We start from the raw sequence: 21,875 nt of genomic DNA, 5'->3' as shown, positions 1-21,875 counted from the left end.
ACTTTAAGGCATGTAAATGCATGGCTTAAGTAGTTTCTTAGCATATGTACTTCTATTGTATTGGCCAAAGTTGATGCTTGTCTTCATAGTAAAGATGCAGGTAAACTGAAATGGCTAAAATATTGGAAACTGAATTAATGTGGGTAGAAGCCAAAAGTTTGACCTAATTAAACATTCTTCATTAAAACAAATGTTGGTAGATAACCTAATTTCTATCATGCTGATAAAAGCCTGTGCACTGACATTTGAGCAACTGATCAGACAGCCTACAGAATGTTTAAGTGTCCAAAGCTCAGAAGTTTTTATCTTTGGATAGTGAGAACAAAAACAGGAAACAGACAAAAAAAAAAAACCTGAACAACAAAGCAGAGAAAACAGCATGAAGTCAATTCGTTCATTGTTTTCTTTCCAGACATCTCCATTTCTCAATGACAGAATATAAATGTTGAAGCCACTGTATGAGCTGACGTAGCCAAAAATCCAGTTGGTTGATGATCAGTTGCTTGTTTCAGTTATCGAGACACAGTGTGTACCTAAAATAATGGAGAAGTATGTTAACTTCTGAAAATTAAGCCTTGGTGCTCATTCACTTGCTGTGAAGCTCTCCTATCACTGTACTTTTACTGTGCCTACAGAATTCACTGCTTTTTTAGTTTTCCCTATGTGAGCATATCAGACACCTACCTAAGTGTTGTTTCAAAATAGTTTTGACAAATTGTCTAGTTTCTGGGTTTTTTTTTAGCAAATGAAGACGATAATTACATATTTCACTTTATTACATCCAATTTTCTTTTAAGTTTTAGTGCACAGACTAAAGATCTTTGTTTTTATGATCATACTATTCCAATCTAATTTTGTCACTTTAGGAATGTAACAGTAAAAAAAAGAAAGAAAAAAGCTTTAGAAGTAATTTACGGTTATCAATTAACATTGAGATAATATGCATGGAATTCTTTACATATGTCTTAGTGCGTATATGTTTTTGTAAATGAGAGTAGTCAAATTTAGCGCATGCAATTTTTAAACACTTCTAGTAGAGTTCTTAAGTCAATGTGAAAGAGAAAATTCAAAGTTTGTTTATGCTGACAGATATTTAAAAAAAAATTAAACTAAAGCTACAGTGAAATTCTTCTATTGATGCAACTTTCTGTGCAGCTGAGAAACATGGATGCCTGTAACTGTTTGCTTTTGAACTGATGATATACCTGTCTGACTCTGCTCCTCCTTTTCAGGAGGAAGGAAGTTTGATTTGTAGAGCAAGGGAGTTATTTCTGACTTAAGCTGCTGACAGGCGATTGCCTTTCTTCTTTTTAGTTATTACAGCAATTTCCAGATTATCATCTAAAATAGAAGCCCAGGATGTTTAGTCATTTATGTTCTACCATATTAAAGCTGATCTGAAATCACTGTAAAACTGTGAGTAAAAAAGTGTTTAACAAGAACAACAAAAAAAAACCAACCCATGTAGTGTTCATTTGATTTTCATCTGTAGTCGGCATTCTTGAGCACTAGCGGAAGTTGAAAATGGCATTGCTCATTCAGAGAAAGCCCCCTAACAGCAAGCTTCTAATTTTGTCCCATGATCATTCAGCTTGTGAGTGCATAAGGGAGGAAGAACTTAGCTATCAGTGTAAAGTCTAAGCAGGTTTATTGAATACGTAGTCACTTTTGAATCAAAATTCAGTGTTTGAAAAGAGACTTGCTTATGTCTACCTTTTAATTTTTTATAGTGAGTTTCTTTTCTCTGGGTAAAACTACAAGAGATTTTCTTGAACAAAAGATCTTTTGTGCACAGCTACATTTGCTCATCAGTGCTATGAATGGAAACACAAAATCTTTGAAATTACTAATTATTACATCAAAATAAAATACTGACAGTTACAATATAGCCATCTGAAATTATCCTATTTAATTTTGTACCGACATGATAATTTTAGAAGTGAGAACTAGATTTGAAATACAAAGTTTGCTACTTAGGATCAATATAATTTCTTCCACTGTTGCTGATAGGAAACAGGATGGGAAGTTTTAGTGTATACTTGAATAGCAAGTGTGCATCCACTACATTATGCCTGGGCTATAGAGGTTGACAGCACCTGCAGTGCTTGCTTGGAGTGTTCTTATTTCTGACTTGTCCTGTTTAAGTGACGAGATGTTTGCTGTAGTGAAGCACCTCAGAAATTTTGGTAGGCTGTCTTAATTCAAGTGTAAATTTGTAATTATGAATCGGAGAGGTCACCTTTTATCTCATTCCAAGAATGACTTTGTTTTCAGATCCAGACATACAGTACAGGGCTGCTGTGTTTCACTAAAATATGCTGTAATCTGGTGCTGCACTAACTTGAATTCTTTTTGTACTGCAGGTACGTAATTGTGGAATGCGAAGACCAAGACACTCAGCAGAGGGACCCAAAGACTCACGAAATGTACTTAAATGTGATGAGAAGATTTAGTCAAGCTTTGCTAAAGGTAGTGCCTTTGTATAGTGTTTTTGATAGTCATTTTGTACAAAGACACGTGTCTAGAAAGGGGACATTTTGTCATGTCAAGTATTGAAATCTAAAAAGCTTCCACTTTTGCATGAATTTTCAGTGTTTGTGGTAAACCAAAGAGACTACCAAAAAAGTAGAGAACAATTATTGAAAAAATTGTCCTCTATCTTATTTCTTGCTTCCATTAGTAACATGCTGATTCTAAAATCCTCTGCCTTGTATAAGCAGTCGGTTATTTATCTATTTGCCAATGCAAATTGACTCAAAAAGCCTGTCGTTCAGACTCGAAGTGCTGTTCTGTTTGCCTTCAGCAGAGTGTTATGTAGAGGAAGAAGTAAAACCGAAATAAAATAGTATTTATGAATTACAGTCTATATTTTTTTTACTAGATAGACAGTCTTTCCTGATTTTAGTGTGTTTCATGCTTTCTATTCCCATTTTACAAATGCTTTTTAAATCTGATTCTTAAGTTTTGAGGAATGTTCTGTGTGCTTGCTCTAACTTCAGTTGTGTGAATAGGTTTGTCATGCATGAATGTTCACAACTAAAATTATTGATGCAAATTAAAATACACTTGTAGGTCAGGTAATTAATTGCCAGCTGCAGTGATTTTGATTGTATTTTACGGAAAATGTCTTCTGAATTGAAAGGAAATTGATCTTTATTCACTTTCATCTTAAAGCCCAGAAGTCTAAGATCACAGGAATAATTTCTAGATAAGATAATTATGGAACAAAAAACTAATTTTGTTTCTTTTAATTCACTTAGGGTGATAAGTCTGTCAGGGTTATGCGTTCATTATTGGCAGCTCAGCAGACATTTGTGGATCGGCTGGTTCATGTAATGAAAGCAGTGCAGCGTGAAAGTGGGAATCGTAAGAAAAAGGTAAATAAGAGATTGGAAAACTTATCTCTGGGTAGAATTTAACTGCATGAATGTTAGCTTTCCATGGAAAATTCTTAGCACAGAGATGTTACAGGACAAATGGACAACTGTTATACAATTTCAGCTAATTTTGAACAAACCTAGGAGAATATTAGATGGGTCAAAGTTACAAAGTGTTCTGAAACTTTGAAGATGGAAGGAGGGAGGCCCTTCAGTAAAGTCTTAGGGTACTGTGGCAAAAGTAAGTATTGGAATCATGTGAAGAGGTGATGACATGAGAGCGAACAAGTCATGGAAGACATGAGAAGGGAGAAGAGATTGTTGTGTGGTGAGAGTTGTCACAGAATCATGGAATGGCTGAGGTTGGATGGCACCTCAGTAAGTTATTGTCTTATCCCCTTCTCAGACAGATCCCCTTTTAGTAACTTGCCCAGGGCTGTGTTTGTACGGCTTCTTAATATTTCCAAGAGTAGAGAGTCTCCAAGCCTCTAAACAATTCTATCCATCGTTCAGTCACCCTTGCAGTAAACAGGTGATTCCTGTCATTCAGATGGACGCTCCCCACCCTCTATATTTGTCCATCTTCCCTTTTATCATGGCACTGGGCATCACTGAAAAGAGTCTAGCTTTCTTGGTTGCTCGCTCTCTTCATGTGTTTGTATATGAGAATAAAATCTGCCCCCCAGGCCTTCTCTCTGGACTTGGAAGTCCTACTTCCCTCAGCCTTTTCTCCTAGGAGGGATGCTCCACTCCATTAGTAATTTTTTGTGGCTGAACAGTGGACTGTCTCCAGTATGCCCAGGTCTGTCTTGTACTCAGGGCCCCAGAACTGGACACAGCTCTCCAGGTATGGCCTTATCGATGTTGAGTAAAGAGGAAGGATCATCTCCCTTGGCCTGTGGGTCAATATGCCTAATGCATCCCAGAATACCGTTAGCGTTCTTTATTGCAAGGATATCTATTCTGCTTGATGTCCACCAGAACCTCAGGTCTTTTTGTGCAAGGGAATTTATGCCAGTGTAAAGAAATCAAGAAATTCAACTAACAACAAGACTTTTTGTTCCAAGAGCAAAAAGCTATTCTTTTGTAAGGTGAGTGCATAACTACTTGAAAGTGAACTGTTAGCCTTGAGATGAAGCATTTCTATCATAAGTACATTTTAAGATACTTTGCCCTTCTTACTTAAAATACTGGGTGAGCTTGACAGGTATGGGGTGGAAGCAGGAACTCCAAAGGAATTTCTATCCTTTTATTTTCTTTTCCTCTGATGCATACCATTATTCTTTAACATGAATTTACGGTGTAATAATCCATTATCTTCTTTCTCTGTGGGGTATGTTTGTGCAGGAAAATGAAACATTTGAGCATTGTATCACTTCTGTGAGATTTTGTGATTTTGCTATGTGCTGGTAAGAAAGGTATAATCACTAAAAGAGATGGAGGGCTTTTTCAATCCCTAAGAATGTATTGCCTGCTTGTTCAGTGTATTGGTAGTGTTCTGTCAGATGTTTTTTTCAAACTAAATCACAAGGCTTTGATTTTGGAAGCATAAAGAATTGAAAAAGTTAGTGATTTATTAGTAATTAATATGCATCTGCAGTTAAAAGACTTTAATTGCTCACGTGTACCTACTAAGTGTGCTTTGGGGAAAAAAACATGTTTTTAATTCTTTTTTCTTTTAGAATGAGAGGCTTCAGGCATTGTTAGCAGATAACGAAAAGATGAATTTAGCAGATATGGAACTTATCCCACTTCCTCTGGAACCTCAGGTGAAAATTAAAGGAATAATCCCTGAAAAAGCCACACTCTTCAAGGTAAATAACATCTGAAGAGCTGAAATATAAACCATGACCACCAAGCTTAGAAACATCGGTTGGAATGTTGAAATGGTCTGATCTAGTCAAGGCAAGATCTAATTGTAACATGTTCTTAAAGTGGTTCAATAACTGTTTTGTTTTTTTTCTGAAAGTATTTTCAGGCACCAAATTCAAGCAGCTTTTCTAAGACTGACAATGTCTATGAAGTAACTCTATTCTTTTGAAAAGGGTAAAATTTTATGTACAAAACTTCAGTAGCACAAGTGGTTCACGGGCCAGAGATGTTGTTCCCAAGTCGACAATGCTTCCTACTTCAGAATTTATCTGAAACTTGATGAGTCTATAGTCAGCAGGAATATCATTTATGATCAAAAATCTTACGAATCAAGTCACCTGTGTCACACCTAAGATACATATGAACATGTATTCCTTTTTAAAATAAAACTCTTGTTAGGGGCTGGAAAGAAATATGATTGTTCATTTGTTCTTTTCATTCTGTTGCACTGGACTGCTGGGTAGATCATGTAACCTGAGGATAAATAACTGATTAAATTAATCCAGTTCTGTTACTTGTGGTTATATAGCTGTTCCTTAATCTAGTTACTGGACAGTCAATATGCTGTTAAAAGGACTAGTTTTGTCCTGTTTCTTATGCTACCTGGAATGTGAGTTATTACCTGCGTCCAGTAATGTAGTACCTCACTATAAATTTAACTTCAAATCATATAGTTGACCAAAACATGTTCTACCAGTCAGGCCTCTAGCCAGCAGTTTAAGTGCTAATTTCAAAGAAGAGAGAAAAGATTCAAACTGCTGTTGCAGCAGGTGTTACCAGCCTCTGTTGTAGGCTGTAAATTTATTTATACCTCCAAATATCAATGCTTGTGAAAAGCAGTAATTTTTATCAATGTAGAGAAACATCTTTCCATAGTTCTCTGCCAACTTTGATTCCACATTGGCCTATTCTTTTATGTAACTATTTCTTTGAAGAGTACTCATCTTCTATTACATGCTTGAGTAACTTGTTTACAAATTCGAGATAACTTTGATTGTCCTGATTCTGAATGGTTACTGATTGCCATTTAATCGCTAATCTTGTACTATGAGAGAAAAATCAAACTCTTAGATGAATGACTAATTTTTGGTGCTCTTGGACATCACATGGCAGCTTTATGGAACTTCATCTTTAAAAAATATATATTGCATGTGAAAAATCTAATACAGCTGCTCAAATATTAAACAATGTCCTTGATTTTTATTGTTTTTGCTTTGATGGAAGCGACTTGGTCAGTTGAAATAGGTGAAATTATTCATGTAGATAATTGATCCCTTTCAATCCATTTTATTCGAAGAAACAGCAAACAAATTGATTTTCACTAACGACAACGTAAAATGGCATTTTTGCTTTTACTAAATAGATTAAGGAAGCAGTTAATTTTTAAAGATGACTTGCCTCTAGCATTTATTTGATGTTTATCCGATAATTGTGTCTTTTAGATCTGGTCAGTTAAAATTTGTTTTGTTGTGACCTTTTGCTCAGCACTTTTATGTTGATTGGAATTAAATGCATGCAAACCATTTGAATCCTTCTGTCCTTTCCTCTTCAGTGGCGTGGGTTGGGGTGTGTGGCGTTTAGGGAAAGTGTTTCATTTACACTTCGCTATTTTTCCTCTTTAAACAATGAAGAACCAGAGGGGATTTCATTTATCTTTATTTTTTCAAACATACTTAGATCACAATTCTGGTAACTGAGAATGACATGGTCTAATTGATTTCTAAACAACAGATAACTACACTAAGAAGTTTTCAGATTTGCTTATTTTCTGCCAAATTTGAGGAACATTAAAAAATTTCTGGTCCTTGCTGCCATGCTGCTAATAACCAAGGAGACTTTTATGTAACTCAATTTTATACCCATACTGTCTACCTTATTCTTGCCTATTTCGTTTACGATGCTGTACATATGGATTTACATTTTAGAAATCTACTGTTGCAAGATGTTAATGTGAACATAGCTTTGAGCCAGCTCAGTAGAGTTTTTTGTTCCAGAGTGCCTTAATGCCTGCTCAGTTATTCTTCAAGACGGAAGATGGAGGCAAATATCCTGTAATTTTTAAGCATGGGGATGATTTACGTCAAGATCAACTTATTCTTCAGATTATTTCACTTATGGATAAGGTGAGGATTACCGTCCTGTGTTGCATTTCTGAGTTCTTGATTCTTCTCAATAGCAAGACTGCTAAAAACTGTTAATGTGGCTGATATGGCTATTGATGTTGCTAATACATTTTAGGGTTTTTCTGACCATAGATTTTTTATAGATCTTTTGAGATTCTGTTTAGATTAAATAAATAAATAAATTCTCAAACCAGCCTTTATTCATTACAAATTGCAGTGAATAACTTCGTAGATCAGTGTCCAATATTATTTTAGAAACATAGCTGATTTTTGTTGCTCTCATTTTAATTCTTCATTCTACTCCATCCAGCTGCTAAGAAAAGAGAACCTGGATTTGAAACTGACGCCCTATAAAGTGCTGGCAACTAGTACAAAACATGGTATGAATACTTTTGTGTTCTAAAAATACAGTATTGGGAAGAATTTTTCTTTCCCTCCCTCATTGGCTGTTGTGATATAGTAATTTCATTGCAGATATTTTACTTAATATACAGTGTTCTGAAAAAGGGCTGAAATGTGTAAGAGAATGTATATAAATTATTGAAGTAACCAACTTAGTGATCACAGTATTCCATAGGCTTTGATATGTGACAGTCATTAGACTATTTACAGACATGATTTTCATGATAGTTTGCTGTGTGATCTTGGATAAATCATGTGAATGAATTCTCCTACTGATCTTTGCATGAACTGGAGGGAAAAGAAAAGAACAAAACAAAATCGAACTTGACTATGCTTTTGGATCCATTCTGGATAGCATTTAGAATGTCACTGATGTATCCTTCTCTTCTCTTGAAAGTCTGAAACAGGCTTTTTCTGTTCTTACTTGGAGTTAGGATAAGTGTTTATATTATAGAGACCTGAAAATTGGGTAAAAAAAGTGTTGTTTTTTTTTTGCCAGTGAGAAGCAGTTGAATGAATGTGTTCATGGCACCTTTTCATAAAAATGCTTTATAAAGTATCTTCAAATGTCTATGCACTTGATTTTTTTATTTTTTTTTTTCACAGGCTTCATGCAGTTTATTCAGTCAGTGCCAGTTGCAGAAGTTCTTGCTACTGAGGAAAGTATACAGGTATGTGATGTAGTACTTTTTAAGTCTTCTACTCATCAGGCAGTGTAAATTGCAGCCTTAGATCTCATGCGTCAGTCTTTACAGTCTCTCCACGGATTTTTGTATCTGCTGTTTAGAAGACAGATGCAGTCTTGAAATGCACCAGATTTTTTTTGCTTTAGAAAAACAAACTTAAATCACCACATGAGTGTCTCATGACCTAAGAGTAACACCATATAAATAATTAAACTCTATCTTAGTTGTGATACTGAAGTTGTGATTTTCCTGTAATGATGAATGGAATGTCAGACACTTTTCTGTACTCTTCTGTTTTAAGATATTTCTGTTGTTTACTCAGTGGTTTTGATACCTTGTGAAAGCACATATTAACGCTTTTTAGACTGAACAACTAAGTATTCTGTCCATTTAATTTTTAACATCTATTTCCACTCATGGTGGACGTACAGATTCTGTGTGGTATGCTTTGGAGCAAGTTTTCTTTAACATTTTCTTTAACAGGGACATGTAATTGAATAGTGACAGAAAAAAAAAATCAGTACAGTTTCAAGCATAGTGCAAGCTCGGTTGCAGAGCTTAGCGGATCAGGATAGGATCATCCATCGGCACCATACCCATTAACCATGTCCCACGTGCCGCATCTCCATGTTTCTTGAACACCTCCAGGGATGATGACTCCACCACCTCCTTAGGCATCCCGTGCCAGTGCCTGACCACTCTTTCTGAGAAGTAGATTTCCCTATTGTCTGAACCTTCCCTGGCACAATGTAAGGCTGTTACCTCTCATTCTATCACTCGTTACCTGAGAGCAGTGGCTGGCCCCCACCTTGCCACAACTCCCCGTAAGTAGCTGCAGAGAAGCCTCCTCTTCTCTAGATTAAACAGTCCCAGTTATCTCAGCTGTTCATCCTAAGATTTGTGTTCCAGACCCCTCACCAGTTTTGTTGTTGTTCTCAGGAGTCACTCCTTTGCCTCAATGTCTTTCTTGTAGTGAGAGGCCCAAAACTGAACACAGTTCTCAAGGTGCAGCCTCAACAGAGCTGAGCACAGAGGTTGATCCTCTGCAGTCCCTGCTCCTGCTGACAGCACTATTTCTTTACAAGCCAGGATGCCACTGGCCTTCTATGCCACCTGGGCACACTGCTGGCTCATGTTCAGCTGGTCGTCAACTTGCAGTCTCAGATCCTTTTTCACAGAACATATTTCTGTGTGATTTTTCCTGATCTGTCACAAACCTATCCCTGAGAAAGTACTTTTTTATAATCATGGTTATTAATTAGTATACCCTTAATGTGTTGTTAATTTTCTGAGACTATCTTAAAGATATGCATTTCAATTTGCACTTCAGATCTATTTCTGCTGAGTGTGAGAATATGGTGATTAAGATGAAATGTAAAGACAGCAATATAGAATTAAATTAGATCTTACTAGTTTTGATGCAAAGTGGGAGGTGGCTGTTAGCTTAACATTACACTACTGGCTATTTGTGGTCTTGTTTTAAATCTTCAATTATTAGTTACAAAAACCATGTTTCAGGTCATACGGGATATCTAAATGTGTTGTTGACTTCCCTTCCAGAACTTCTTCAGAAAGCACGCACCTAGTGAGACTGGACCTCACGGAATAAGTGCAGAGGTGATGGACACGTATGTTAAGAGCTGTGGTAGGTGACACTACTACAACTGATAATTTTGTATCTGAAATAATAATGGTTGGGGTTGATGAGTTATTTAGGCACTTCAATTTAGATGTCAGCAGCTGGAGGACTATACAGCTACTTGCTGTCAGGACCTCTGTTGTAGCAAGTGTAGATCTTGTTTATGTACCCGGTAAGGTCTAAAGCTTATCCAGCTGATCAGTCATTAAGTGCTTTGCTATTAAATTTAACTTTCATTTTTAATTGAAAGATTCTAATGGACAAAAAGCTAGTCTTTAATTTGTCAGGACTACAGCAATGTTGAGGCTTCTTGGAACGTTCAGGGTGGAATTAGAGGCCATGAATTTTGCTGATAATTAGCATCCGTGCATAGATTTTTGAGATAACGTAGGAGAATTAGGATTTTCTTTCTACTTAGTGCCTTTTTTTTCTGGAGGGGGGAGGCGATGCAAGAAGGAGGAGGAGTAATGCAAAATATTTCAACTTATTTCCCATTATGATCAAGGAGTCTGCAAAGCCCTCAAAAGGGAATGCCATTGACTAATGAAAAGGGTAACTTTGAGTTGGACGTGCAGTATGCTATTTCTCTCCTCTGCCCTCTTTCCTTCTCCTTGAAGGAGATTAGAAGCTAAAAATGCTCTTCTTTCTAGCAATAATCTTACCTTTGGTCCTTCCATTTCATCAGTTAGATTCTTTATAATTCAGGGAGTTGTAAAGTATTTGTGCAGTAATGAATCATCTGTATTTGAGATAGAAAATTTCAATTTGCTATTAAAGCAAGTGATTTTTTTTTCTTGGATGACACTGTTCAATTTCTTACTCCATTTGGATAAAAAGAAAATGTGGTAGTGTAGTTCTTTGGTCAGTAAATGGGTGCTCGTGTAAAAGTGTTTGCTGTCCATCAAATTAAAAAGCTTTGTCCTACAAAAAATGTCATTCAATTGTTGCTCTGTAGTATCTTCTTTTTTTATTCTTTCTGATGTAGTCAGTAGAACTTCTTAAAATGGTTCTGGTTAGTGGGTGAAAGAAATAAGAGTTTGCATTAGTTCCAATGTATTTATCACATCCTAGGTTACTGCTTAGCTTGTAAATACTGCTGACATACACATTCAGATTCATATCAATGTCTAATGCTTGTTTACAGTTTTATAAATATCATTTCAAGTTTGAAGTACATACATTTATTTTGCTCAAAGTGCTTCCTCTTAATTTTGAAGTGTCTTAATCCAAGTATTGAAAGAAATTAGTTTTTTTGTCACTATTATGCAAATAATTGGGTAGCAGAAGTTTAATCTAGGCAGTTTTGAGTAAATTTGAATTTCAATTCATTACTTCATGTTCTTCGTATTGCTGATAATCTTGATTATTCTTCCTTGTCTTCCCATCCTCTGCGGCATACTTAGTGCTTGTGAACAAGATTTAAGATTACATTATATACTGCTGTTAATTGTGCAGAACTTACTTGTTGCTCTCCAGGAGATGTACTTGTTTGATGCTTACAATTTACTTCTTACAGCTGGTTATTGTGTAATTACTTACATCCTTGGAGTTGGAGACAGACATCTGGATAATCTTTTACTAACAAAAACAGGTAAATTCCTTTTAGTAGTATAATTTTATAATGACATTTATTTAATTTCAAATGTGTGGGAAATATTCAAATGTATTGGCTCAAATTTCCTTGTGGATAGAACCCACTGAGTATTGGATATCAAAATGTATTCTTATACTTCCAGTGCAAAAGTGTATTGTCTCATCTAAGGTAGTATTTGATTCAGCAAGTCAAAGTTTAAATTTTAACTACACACACAGATGAGCTTAATTTGGAGGGGACCTAGAAGATCATCTAGTTCCAACCGCCCAATAAAAGTAACATGACAAATGAATAATAAGGAAACAAGTAGATTAAGCATGCTCTAATCAAATTAGGCAAGAAATAATATATATCTGATATGTGGTATTGATGTTTTTGTAACAGGAACTTAGATATCTGAAGTCTGAATTCAACTAAACACAGAAATGTTTACAAACACTAGATTACTGTACAGATTTCACTTTGTTTATTTTACTATCTTGTATTCTACTTTGGCATTTTTATACTCATGAAAGCTTGACTTCAGCATTGTTTTTTTTTTTTTTTTAACACAAGTTCTTTCTTGAGTGATGCTGACCTTTTTGAAAGTAGTATGGACACAGTATAGGGTAAAACTTGTCTGCCTTTCCCTAAGACCAAAAAACCTGTTGCTGTTGTTTTAAGCTTTTATAAAAATCACACTTGAATTTTTTAAAAAATCTTGTTCAAAGCTGAAAAAAAGAATGCTGTAATAGGTAGCTGTAAACTAATTCTAACTCCAAGTATCATTATTGATCTTTATCAAACAATTTAATCATTCATTAAATTATTCCTGTTTTTCAGATTTTCTAACATGCAATTGAAAGCAATTTCAAGATGTACTAATTGCACGCCAGTTGCATTTTAGTATTTTATGTACACTGTTCCAAATACAGTAGACGTCTAGGCAAGTATTATCAGTAGTCATGTGGAATTATATATAATCTCTGTAACTTCCCTGGGATATCCCTGATAATTCTTCTCTCAGATTTGACTTTCTTCTAAAAGAAATGGTTCTATGAACTTTTCAGTTGCTCTTCGAAGAAACTGAAAACATGATGCAGCCCCAAACTGGGAATGCCACATGAGACCTGGCAGAGCAATGCTCACTTCAGAGTTGTGTCTTACCTCTGAATATTTTTTTTAACAAAACCAAGCCACACTGTAGAGTAAAAAATCCAGCTGTTCCATCAGACTAACTGCTGGTCTGGATCATTCAACTGAAGTTGGCTTTTTGTTTTTCCCAGCTATTTGTAGAAGGGATTAGAGTCTAAATGTCCTACCTATTACAAATTCATAAGATCATAGAATCATAGAATTGCTCAGGTTGGAAAAGACCTTCAAGTTCATCAAGTCCAACTGCAACCTAAACACACTATCCTAACTCTTAACAACCCAATGCTAAAATCCTGTCCCTGAGCACCACATCCAAATGGTTTTTAAACATGTTCAGAGATGGTGACTGAATCACCTCCCCAGGGAGCCTATTCCAGTGCTTCACAACCCTTTCCGTAAAGAAGTTTTTCCATATCCAACCTAAACCTCCCCCGGCGCAGCTTGAGGCCATTTCACCTTGTCCTGTCACCAGTGAGAAGAGATCAGCCCCGCTCTCACTGCAATCACCTTTCAGGTATTTGAAGAGAGCAATAAGGTCTCCCTTCAGCCTCCCCTTCCCCAGACTAAACAGCCCCAGTTCCTTTAGTCACTCCTTGTAGGGCATATTCTCCAAGCCCTTCACCATCCTTGTTGCCCTTCTTTGCACCTGCTCCAGCACCTCAATGTCCTTCCTGTATTGAGGTGCCCAAAACTGAACCCAGTACTTGAGGTGGGGCCTCACCAATGCCGAGTACAGGGGCAGGATGACTTCCCTAGTCCTGCTCACCACCCCATTCCTGATCCAAGCCAGTATGCCACTGGCCTTCTTGGCCACCTGGGCACACTGCTGGCTCATATTCAGCCAACAGTCCATCAGTACACCATCTCCTAATGAAGAAGAGTTAGATGTTAAGTGTTTATAGCAAGGTAAAACATTTAATGAGTGAGAAAAGTGTAAATAAAATATATTATTTGGGGAAAAGAGACATATCCACATGGATGGCTTCGCAGTATGCCTGAAGCATATGTTACAGTGACTCAAAGTACTTCAAATTAAAGTATTGGAAATTGATTCTGGGAGAATGTCTTGAAGTAAGCTTGTCGGAGAACAACTGAAGCAAATATGTTTTCCCTTATTTGATTGGGATTGTGAAAATGAACATTTAAAAATCTGTCAAGAGGTCCCTATCATTTATATGATTACGGGTATGAAGCATTTTTTATTGCAGGTACTGTTTGCATAGTCAGAGTAATAATAATTTAGTCTTCTAATGTGAGGTAAAGCTATGTTAGGAAGTAACTATAGCTTAGTTTGAGTTAGTGGAAGAATTTAAACATAACAGCAGAGGGCAGTGCACACTCACAGTAAATTCAGAGCCTGAAATTATTTTCATCTGCTACCTTTGTTCTCTCACAAACCAAGACATCATAAGTTGGAAAAACTAACTTCTTAGCTCAAGGAATGTATCTAGAAACACCGTTCTTAAATGATATGACCATATATGCATACTTTCTTGTCTATATTTAAACAATTGAATTGATTACTTCTAGTATCTTTGAGCCTGAAATTCATGCCTTTTATTTCTAGCCCTACAAAAATGGAAGTGTCTCAGGGGATCAGATCTGTTTCACCTGTTTTCTTAAGTAACTTCCCTTTCTGTTTTTTTTTTTATGGCTAATATTGTAGGGTTGGAATTTAACAGTCACTCAGGAACAGCAATTAATATTTGTTGTCCAGTTTTGTCTCTATCTGTAATTTATAAGCATGCCTAATAATTATAAACCTTTTCAAATTAAGATGTAATAAATGTGAAGCTGGATTAGACAATGGAATAAGTTAATAAGAATGAGATGTGTACGTTATGGCACTCACTGTATGTTGAAGGAAGGGGAGAACAGCCCTTAGAAGAAGCACGAAGTTCATAAGATGTCTGATACTGAGAGGACAGGTAATTGTATATAAATACCATGCTATGTAGTACAAAATACTGATCATAGTGAAGGTGACTGAGCCCTGGCACAGTTTGCCCAGGAGTCTCCATCCTTGGGGATATTGAAAAGCTTTCTAGATATGGTCCTGGGCTGGGCAAACTGATCTAGGTAGCACTACCTGAGCAGTGAAATTGGATGAGATGTTTTCCAGAAGGTCCCTTCCAATTTGATCCATTCTGATAAATAAAATTTGAAGAGTAATCCTCTAAGTCCAGTTGTTTTTTTTTTTTACCAACCAAGCTATGTAACTGTAGGAACTCTCAAATGATGATGGCATAAATTTTCTTATGTAGTAGTTCAGAACTGAAAAACCTTACTCAATAGTTAATTAAATATCATGGAATCATAGAATGGCTTGGATTGGAAAGGACTTCAAACGTAAAAGTTGTTCCAGCCCCCTGCTGTGGGCTGGGCTGCCAGCTGCTAAATCAGGCACTCGATCAGTTGCTCAAGGCCCCATCCAGCCTGGCCTCCAGGGATGGGACATTGACAGTTTCCCTGGGCAGCCTGCTTTAACACCTCACCACCCTCTCAGTGAAAAATTTGTCTAACATCTGATCAAAATCTCCCCTCTATTATTTTAAAACCATTCCCTCTTGTTCTGTCACATCTATCTATGTAAAAATATGATTTTCCTCCTTTTTATAAGCTCCCTTGTAAAGGCCACCCCTCTTCTGATGCAGCCGAGGATACTGTTGGCTTTCCAAGCTGCAAGTATGCACTGCTGACTCGTGTTAAGGTTTTCGTCTACCGGTACCCTTACTGCCTTCTCAGGGCTGCTCTCAATGAGTTCTTCTCTCCGTTTGTGTACATATCTGGGATTGCCCCAACTTAAGCGCAGCACGTTGTGCTTGGTTTTATTGAGCTTCATTAGATTCACATGGGCCCACTTTTCAAGCTTGTTCAGGTCCCTCTGGAAGGCGTCTCTTCCTTCTGTTGTGTCAACTGTGCCACTCAGCTTGGTGTTGTAAATATGACGCTGATTCTCCTGTAGACTGTTGCACAGCTTGAATTCCTACCTAAGGTTATTCTTCAAATAATGTCACACCTGAGGCTGACAAACGTTAAGTGGTGTTTTGAAGAACTGTACTCCTGGAGAAAAGTTGTTGATAGCTTTTTGCCTTCTTCCTTACAGATGTATATCAGAAGGAATGACTGTGCTAAGCAAATACACTATCACTCTAAAAGTCAATTCTCACAGCATAAAAATTCTAACTGAATGTATTCTGTCCTCTTAAAATTATCTTCAGTACGCTAAATACTAAGTTGCAGAATTTTTTTTGAAACTCATATAAAGAAGCTGTTCCAGAATACGTAAAGCTGGAGAGTTCACCTTTCTATCCTGCTCTTTCTGCTGCTACTTAGTATTTTATGTTTCTATACCTTCTAAAATAGGTAGCAGAATCTTTTTCCAGCCTTTTCCTTCTAATTTAGCTGATACTGACTTATTAAGATCTTGTGTAAAGGCGTGAAATGGGGTCTAATAGGTAGAAATGGCAGCATAGAAAAAAGAAACAAAAAACTAGCTGGTGAATTTTTAGTGGAGGAAAACACAGTCTGAGACAATAAAAATATGACTCTTTAGAAGGACTGCCAGGAAGCTGATCAGTTTTCTTTCAGAATGACAAGGTTTGGTTTGTCTCAGGGATGATGCAGAACACTGTCCTCAACATCATCAACTTAGGATGGAAAAACTTTTAAAAGATCCAAGAACCTTCCTGAGATTCTTGATAAACTATCTCAATCATTATTTTCTTTACAGTGGGATTCCAAGTATCATCCCTTGATTAAAAAACACAAAGGAAGCCTTCTATCATTATTTTATAGTTTAGTATGCTGACTTAATTGATCTTGGAGCTATCCAAATAAAAATAAATTTAGCCTGTTTAATATTTCTCAAATCTATGTACTAAATATATAGAATGTATTCAAATTAAAACTTTTTGTGTACATTTTGAGTCATAGCCTAAAAATCTACTGAATTTTGAAATATAGCTAGAGAAGCTATAACCATTATATAAGATGGCCTCATCTTTATTTTATTCATTTTTAGGACTGAGATATAAGTTGATGATCTCCAGAGGTTCCTTTCAAGTCCTACAATTCTGTGTGTGATTCTCTATATGTTCATATGCATTCATATTAATGTTTTTGAATGTTTCAGTTACATCTTAGTTACTAATTTACGTTATTAATTAGTGCCTCCTTTACCTCCAGAGCAAACTAAGAAAAGATTTAATTACTGCCACTAGAGTTATTCTTTTATTCAAATGTTGTCCCTGGACTCTTCATGATGATGGAATTTGAATAAGTGAACTGAAAACAGACCCTCCCCCAGACTCTTTAATTAAACTGTTTTTGTAACGCAGTGGAGATGTGTCTGTGTATATCAGCGTCTACTTCAAAAAACTTACTTATAAAATTCATTTTTGTAAACTAACTTCTGTAACAGTGTGAAAATACTATTCAAGGAAGTTTTTAACACAATTAGATATGCAAAATGTAATGAATGTGACATTTATCAACTAGTGAATATTTAGTTTGCTCATTAAGTATCCTTGTGATCTCCCTCAGACAATTGACCGTGATGGAATTTGTTTCTTGAGTTGAAGAATGCTTATGACAGACCTCAAGCAGTTTTCTCTGGTGATGGAACATCCATTATTCAGTGATATGAATGACTAATTGAAAAATACTAGCTGTTGCAGTTTTTTCAAGGATGTTTATCATTTAAGCTTATTAAAATGATTATAGATGCTTCAGGGTATAATACTGGCAAACAAATATAGAATCACCAAGGTTGGACCAAGCATCCACTTACTACCACTATTTCCCCACTAAACCATGTCCCTTAGTATCACATCTAAACATTTATTGACTACAGTACCTCCAGTGAAAGTGACTTAACCACCTCCTTGGGCAGCCCATTCCAGCACCTGACTACTCTTTTGGAACAGAAATTTTTTCCTAATTTTCAACCTGATTCCCCCCTGGTGCAATTTGAGGCAATTCCCTCTACTCCTGTCACTGGGTATGCAGGAGAAGAGGCTGATCCCCACCTTGCCACGTCCTCCTTTCAGATAGATGTAGGGAACTATAAGATCTCCTCTGAGCCTCCTCTTCTCCAGACTAAACAATCTCAGTTCCCTCAACTGCTCTTCACAAGACTTGTGCTCCAGACCCTCACCAACTTCATTGCCCTTTTCTGGACAGACGCTAGGGCCTCAGTGTCTTTCTTGTAATGATAGGCCCAAAACTGAACACAGTGCTCAAGGTGCAGCCTCAACAGAGCTGAGTTCAGGGGGACGATCACCTCCCTGCTCCTGCTGGTAACACTTTTCCTGATACAAGCCAGGATGCCATTGGCCTTCTCGGCCACGTGGACACGCTTCTGGTTTACATTTAGCCAAGCATGAACCAACACCCCCAGGTCCATTTCTTCCACACAGTCTTCCATCCACTCTGTCCTAAGCTTGTGGTATTGCATGGGGTTGTTGTGGCCAAAGTGCAGGACTTGGGACTTAGTCTTGTTGAACTTCATCCCACTGGCCTCAGCCCAGCGATCCAGCCTGTCCAGATTGCACTGTAGGGCCTTCCTACCCTCAGGCAGATCAGCACTTCCTCCTGACTTGATGTCACCTGCAAACTTACTGAGAGTGAACTCAATCCCCTTGTCCAGGTCATCAATAAAGATATTAAACAGGACAGACTCCAATACCAACCCCTGGGGAGCACCATTTGTGACCGGTCACTAGATGGATGTAACTCCATTCACCACTTCTCTCTGGGCTGTCCTCCAGCCAGTTCATTACCCAGCAGAAAGTGTACCTGTCCAAGGCATGGGCTGGCAGCTTTCACAGGAGAATACTATTGGAGACAGTGTCAAATGCTTTGCTGAAGTCTACGTGAATTACATCAGCAGCCTCTCCCTCATCCACCAGCCGGGTCACACAATTGTAGAAGGAGGTCAGGTGAAGGACCTGCCTTTTGTGAACCCGTGCTGGCTGGGCCTGATCTCTCAATGGTCCCACACGTGCCATGTGATCTCACGCAAGGTGTTCTGCTCCATAACCTTTCATGACACCAAGGTCAGGCTGACAGGGCTTTAGTTCCCTGGATCCTCTGTACAACCCTTCTTGTAAATAATGGTCACGTTGGCAAGCTTCCAGTCCCCCTGAGCTGTCTTTAGTTGACCAGGATTGCTGACAGATGGTGGAAGGCAACTTGGAAATTACCTCCACCAGCTCCCTCAGCACCCTCGGGTGGATCCCATCCAGCTCCATGGACTTGTGGCAGTCCCAGTGGAATAATACATCTCTTAACTGTTTCCACCTGAGTCATAGGGAGTTTATTCTGCTTGCCATCCCAGACTTCCAGGTCAGGGGGTAGAGTACCCAGGGGATAACTGGTCTGACTTTTAAAGACTGACATAAAGAAGGCATTGAGAACCTCAGCCTTATCCTTAGTGCTCACATTCCCCGCTGCATCCTGTAAAGAATGGAGATTCTCCTTAGTGCTCCTCTAACTGCTAATATATTTGTAAAGAAGTTATTTGTTCTCTTTTACCCCGGCGGCCAAGTTGAGCTCAGACTGGGCTTTTGTCTTTCTAATTTTCTCCCTGCGCATCCTAACAACTTCTTTGTACTCTCCCTAAGTTGCCTGTCCCTTCTTCCACAGGAGTTAGATACTCTTTTTCTCCCAGAGAAAAACTCCCTGTTCATCTGCGCCAGTTTTCTTCCCTGCTGGCTCATCTTGCGGCACAGGGGCATAGCGTGCTCCTGCACCTTTAAGACTTCCTTCTTGAGGAGCGACCAGCCTTCCTGGACCCCTTTACCCTTCAGAACTGAATACCCAGGGACTCTCCCTACCAGTGTCATGAACAGTTCAAAGTCTGCCCTCTGGAAGTCCAAGGTAGCAGTTTTGCTGTCCCCACTCCTAACTTCACCAAGAATAGAGAACTCTACCATTTCATGGTCACTCTGCCCAAGACAGCTTCCAGCCTCCACCTCTCTCACTCGTCCCTCTCTGTGAAAAGAAATAGAAAAATGTGTTCATAACTGTTGAGTTCCATAATGCTGAAGCAAGAGTTAGTATATATTTCTGTTTCTGTACTATCATGACTACATAAGTTATGCTAATGATTTTCTAGTTTCATGTTGAAAACTTCATTTTTCTCTATGAAGAAAATGTAAAAAGTAGATTTATTAGTGTCACTAGGGAACTCTGCTTTGGATGTAAAACTCACCTAACAGTTCAAACACCTGACTGTCCTTTATTTACCTCCTGATTTCTCCTCCATACCGACTACAGCAAAGTTTCTCTCTGTCCAAAGGAAATACTTTAAGCAGGCCAGCAGTACTAGGGAAGTGAGTGTACATAGCACTGTGGAGACCATACCTTGCATACTGTGTTCTGGGACCCTGGCTGCAAGGAGCAGGTTGAATTGTGCAAGTTTATGAGAAGCAGAGCTGGTGAAAGTACTAAAAACCAAGACTTCAGTGAAGCAACTGAGAAAATTGGGGTGGTTTAGTTTGGAGAAGAATAGGCTGAGAGAAAACCGCAACGCTCTGGAGTAACCTGAAAGGAGGTTGCAGTGACGGAGGTATCTATCTCTTTTTGAGGTGACAAGTGATAAGAGTTGGTGAGACTTGATGCCATTTTCCTCAGGAGAGGTTTAGGTTGGACAGAAAGAAAAATTTCTTCATAGAGAGGATGGTCAAGCATTAGAATGGGCTGCCAAGGGCGATGGTGGAGTCTCCATCCCTGGAGGCATTAAAGGGACATGCAGACATTGCACGGAATGGCATGGTTTAATGCTGGGACGTGATACGTTGAATTTGACAGTTGGACTTGATAATCTCTAAGATCTTTTCCAACCTACATGATTTTATGGTTCTGTGACCTTTCATTTAATATACATTTTGACCTATTTTTCATGCAGCTATAGTATTGTTGAAATGATGTGTTTCAAAATTCAGTATCAAACTGAAAATGTTTGCAGAACACTTTCAAAAACACTTTTTGCTTTATATGGCCAATATTTACCATTTAAGAAGCAAGTCAGGAATATTCCTAGAAAATGGCTTCTTAAGAATTGATAAATTACACTGCTTACATTTTTGATGACTGCATTCTGTTTGTATACAAAAATATATATAGTCTTTAGATAATCAAATGTTCTGGTATTATGTTTGAAATTGCTGTTTCATTTTTTTTATTTTGCTCCATACTGCATCTCTCATGATATTCAGCAGGATTGAAAAGGGGAAATGGTTTTAAGCTGGAAGAGGGTAGATTTAGACTAGATATTAGAAGAAATTCTTTACTGTGAGGGTGGTGAGATTCTGGAACAGGTTGCCCAGAGAGGTTGTGAATGCCCCCTCCCTGGAAGCAATCAAGGCCAGGCTGGATGGGTCTTTGAGTAACCTGGTCTAGAGGGAGGTGTCCCTGCCTATTGCAGGGGTTTAGAACTAGGTGATTGTAAAGGTCCCTTCCAACCCAAACCATTCTACGATTCTATGAAAAGAAAGAGTGAATGCTTCCCAATAAATTTGTGGATAATATTGTAAAAAACATTGTTCCACATAAGCTCCTGGTAGGAACAGAAGTTGCCTCCTTTATTTGAAATGAGACATACCTAAATTTTTTGTCAAGGTAGTGCTGTAGTAATATAGACATAGTTGATCTGAGAAGGGAAAGGTAGCGCTCAAGTGCTGTAGCTTGTATTTTAGGACTGGAAAAACTCAGGAGAGACTTCAGCGAATTCAAAACATGTTTGATATGGTGGTCAAGTTTACTCTAATATGAAAAATGCTAAAAGAAATCTTAATCAAACAAAGGATTTTAGGACTATGATTCTTATTTTCCCTGTGGTAAAATTAACATACTACTGAGGTAACGTATCACATGCCAGAGTAACCAAATGGAATACTAAAAACAGTACAGTCTGTATAACAATATTTTTATTTGGTAACAAGTTCTTAAAGAGAAAAAAAGGTAGTAGTATGTATTATGTAAGTGTGTAGTTAATGTCTCCTTGTTTTCATCACTGATTCAGTCTTTATGAATATAGTCCGT

At 37.7% G+C, this 21,875-nt stretch overlaps 1 protein-coding gene across 2 annotated transcripts in view; it reads left to right on the top strand.

Annotated features, from left to right (window-relative positions):
- The window catches only part of PIK3C3 (phosphatidylinositol 3-kinase catalytic subunit type 3), a 67,278-nt gene that overhangs the window by 24,643 nt on the left and 20,760 nt on the right, over positions 1–21,875 (top strand). The window contains exons 14-22 of one of the 2 annotated variants that reach the window (XM_021380582.1): positions 2,364–2,469; positions 3,261–3,377; positions 5,060–5,191; positions 7,244–7,372; positions 7,683–7,752; positions 8,381–8,445; positions 10,021–10,105; positions 11,616–11,690; positions 12,516–12,631. In XM_021380582.1, the coding sequence (XP_021236257.1) occupies positions 2,364–2,469; positions 3,261–3,377; positions 5,060–5,191; positions 7,244–7,372; positions 7,683–7,752; positions 8,381–8,445; positions 10,021–10,105; positions 11,616–11,690; positions 12,516–12,535 (799 nt within the window). In that variant the 3' untranslated portion in view covers positions 12,536–12,631. Of the gene's footprint in view, positions 1–2,363; positions 2,470–3,260; positions 3,378–5,059; positions 5,192–7,243; positions 7,373–7,682; positions 7,753–8,380; positions 8,446–10,020; positions 10,106–11,615; positions 11,691–12,515; positions 12,632–21,875 lie in introns of those variants that run through there. The other variant, XM_021380581.1, reaches the window with a different exon arrangement.

This window comes from Numida meleagris, chromosome Z, assembly GCF_002078875.1.
Source record: "Numida meleagris isolate 19003 breed g44 Domestic line chromosome Z, NumMel1.0, whole genome shotgun sequence".
Classification (NCBI taxonomy): Eukaryota; Metazoa; Chordata; class Aves; order Galliformes; family Numididae; genus Numida; species Numida meleagris.
This window is presented reverse-complemented; position numbering and strand designations above follow the sequence as displayed.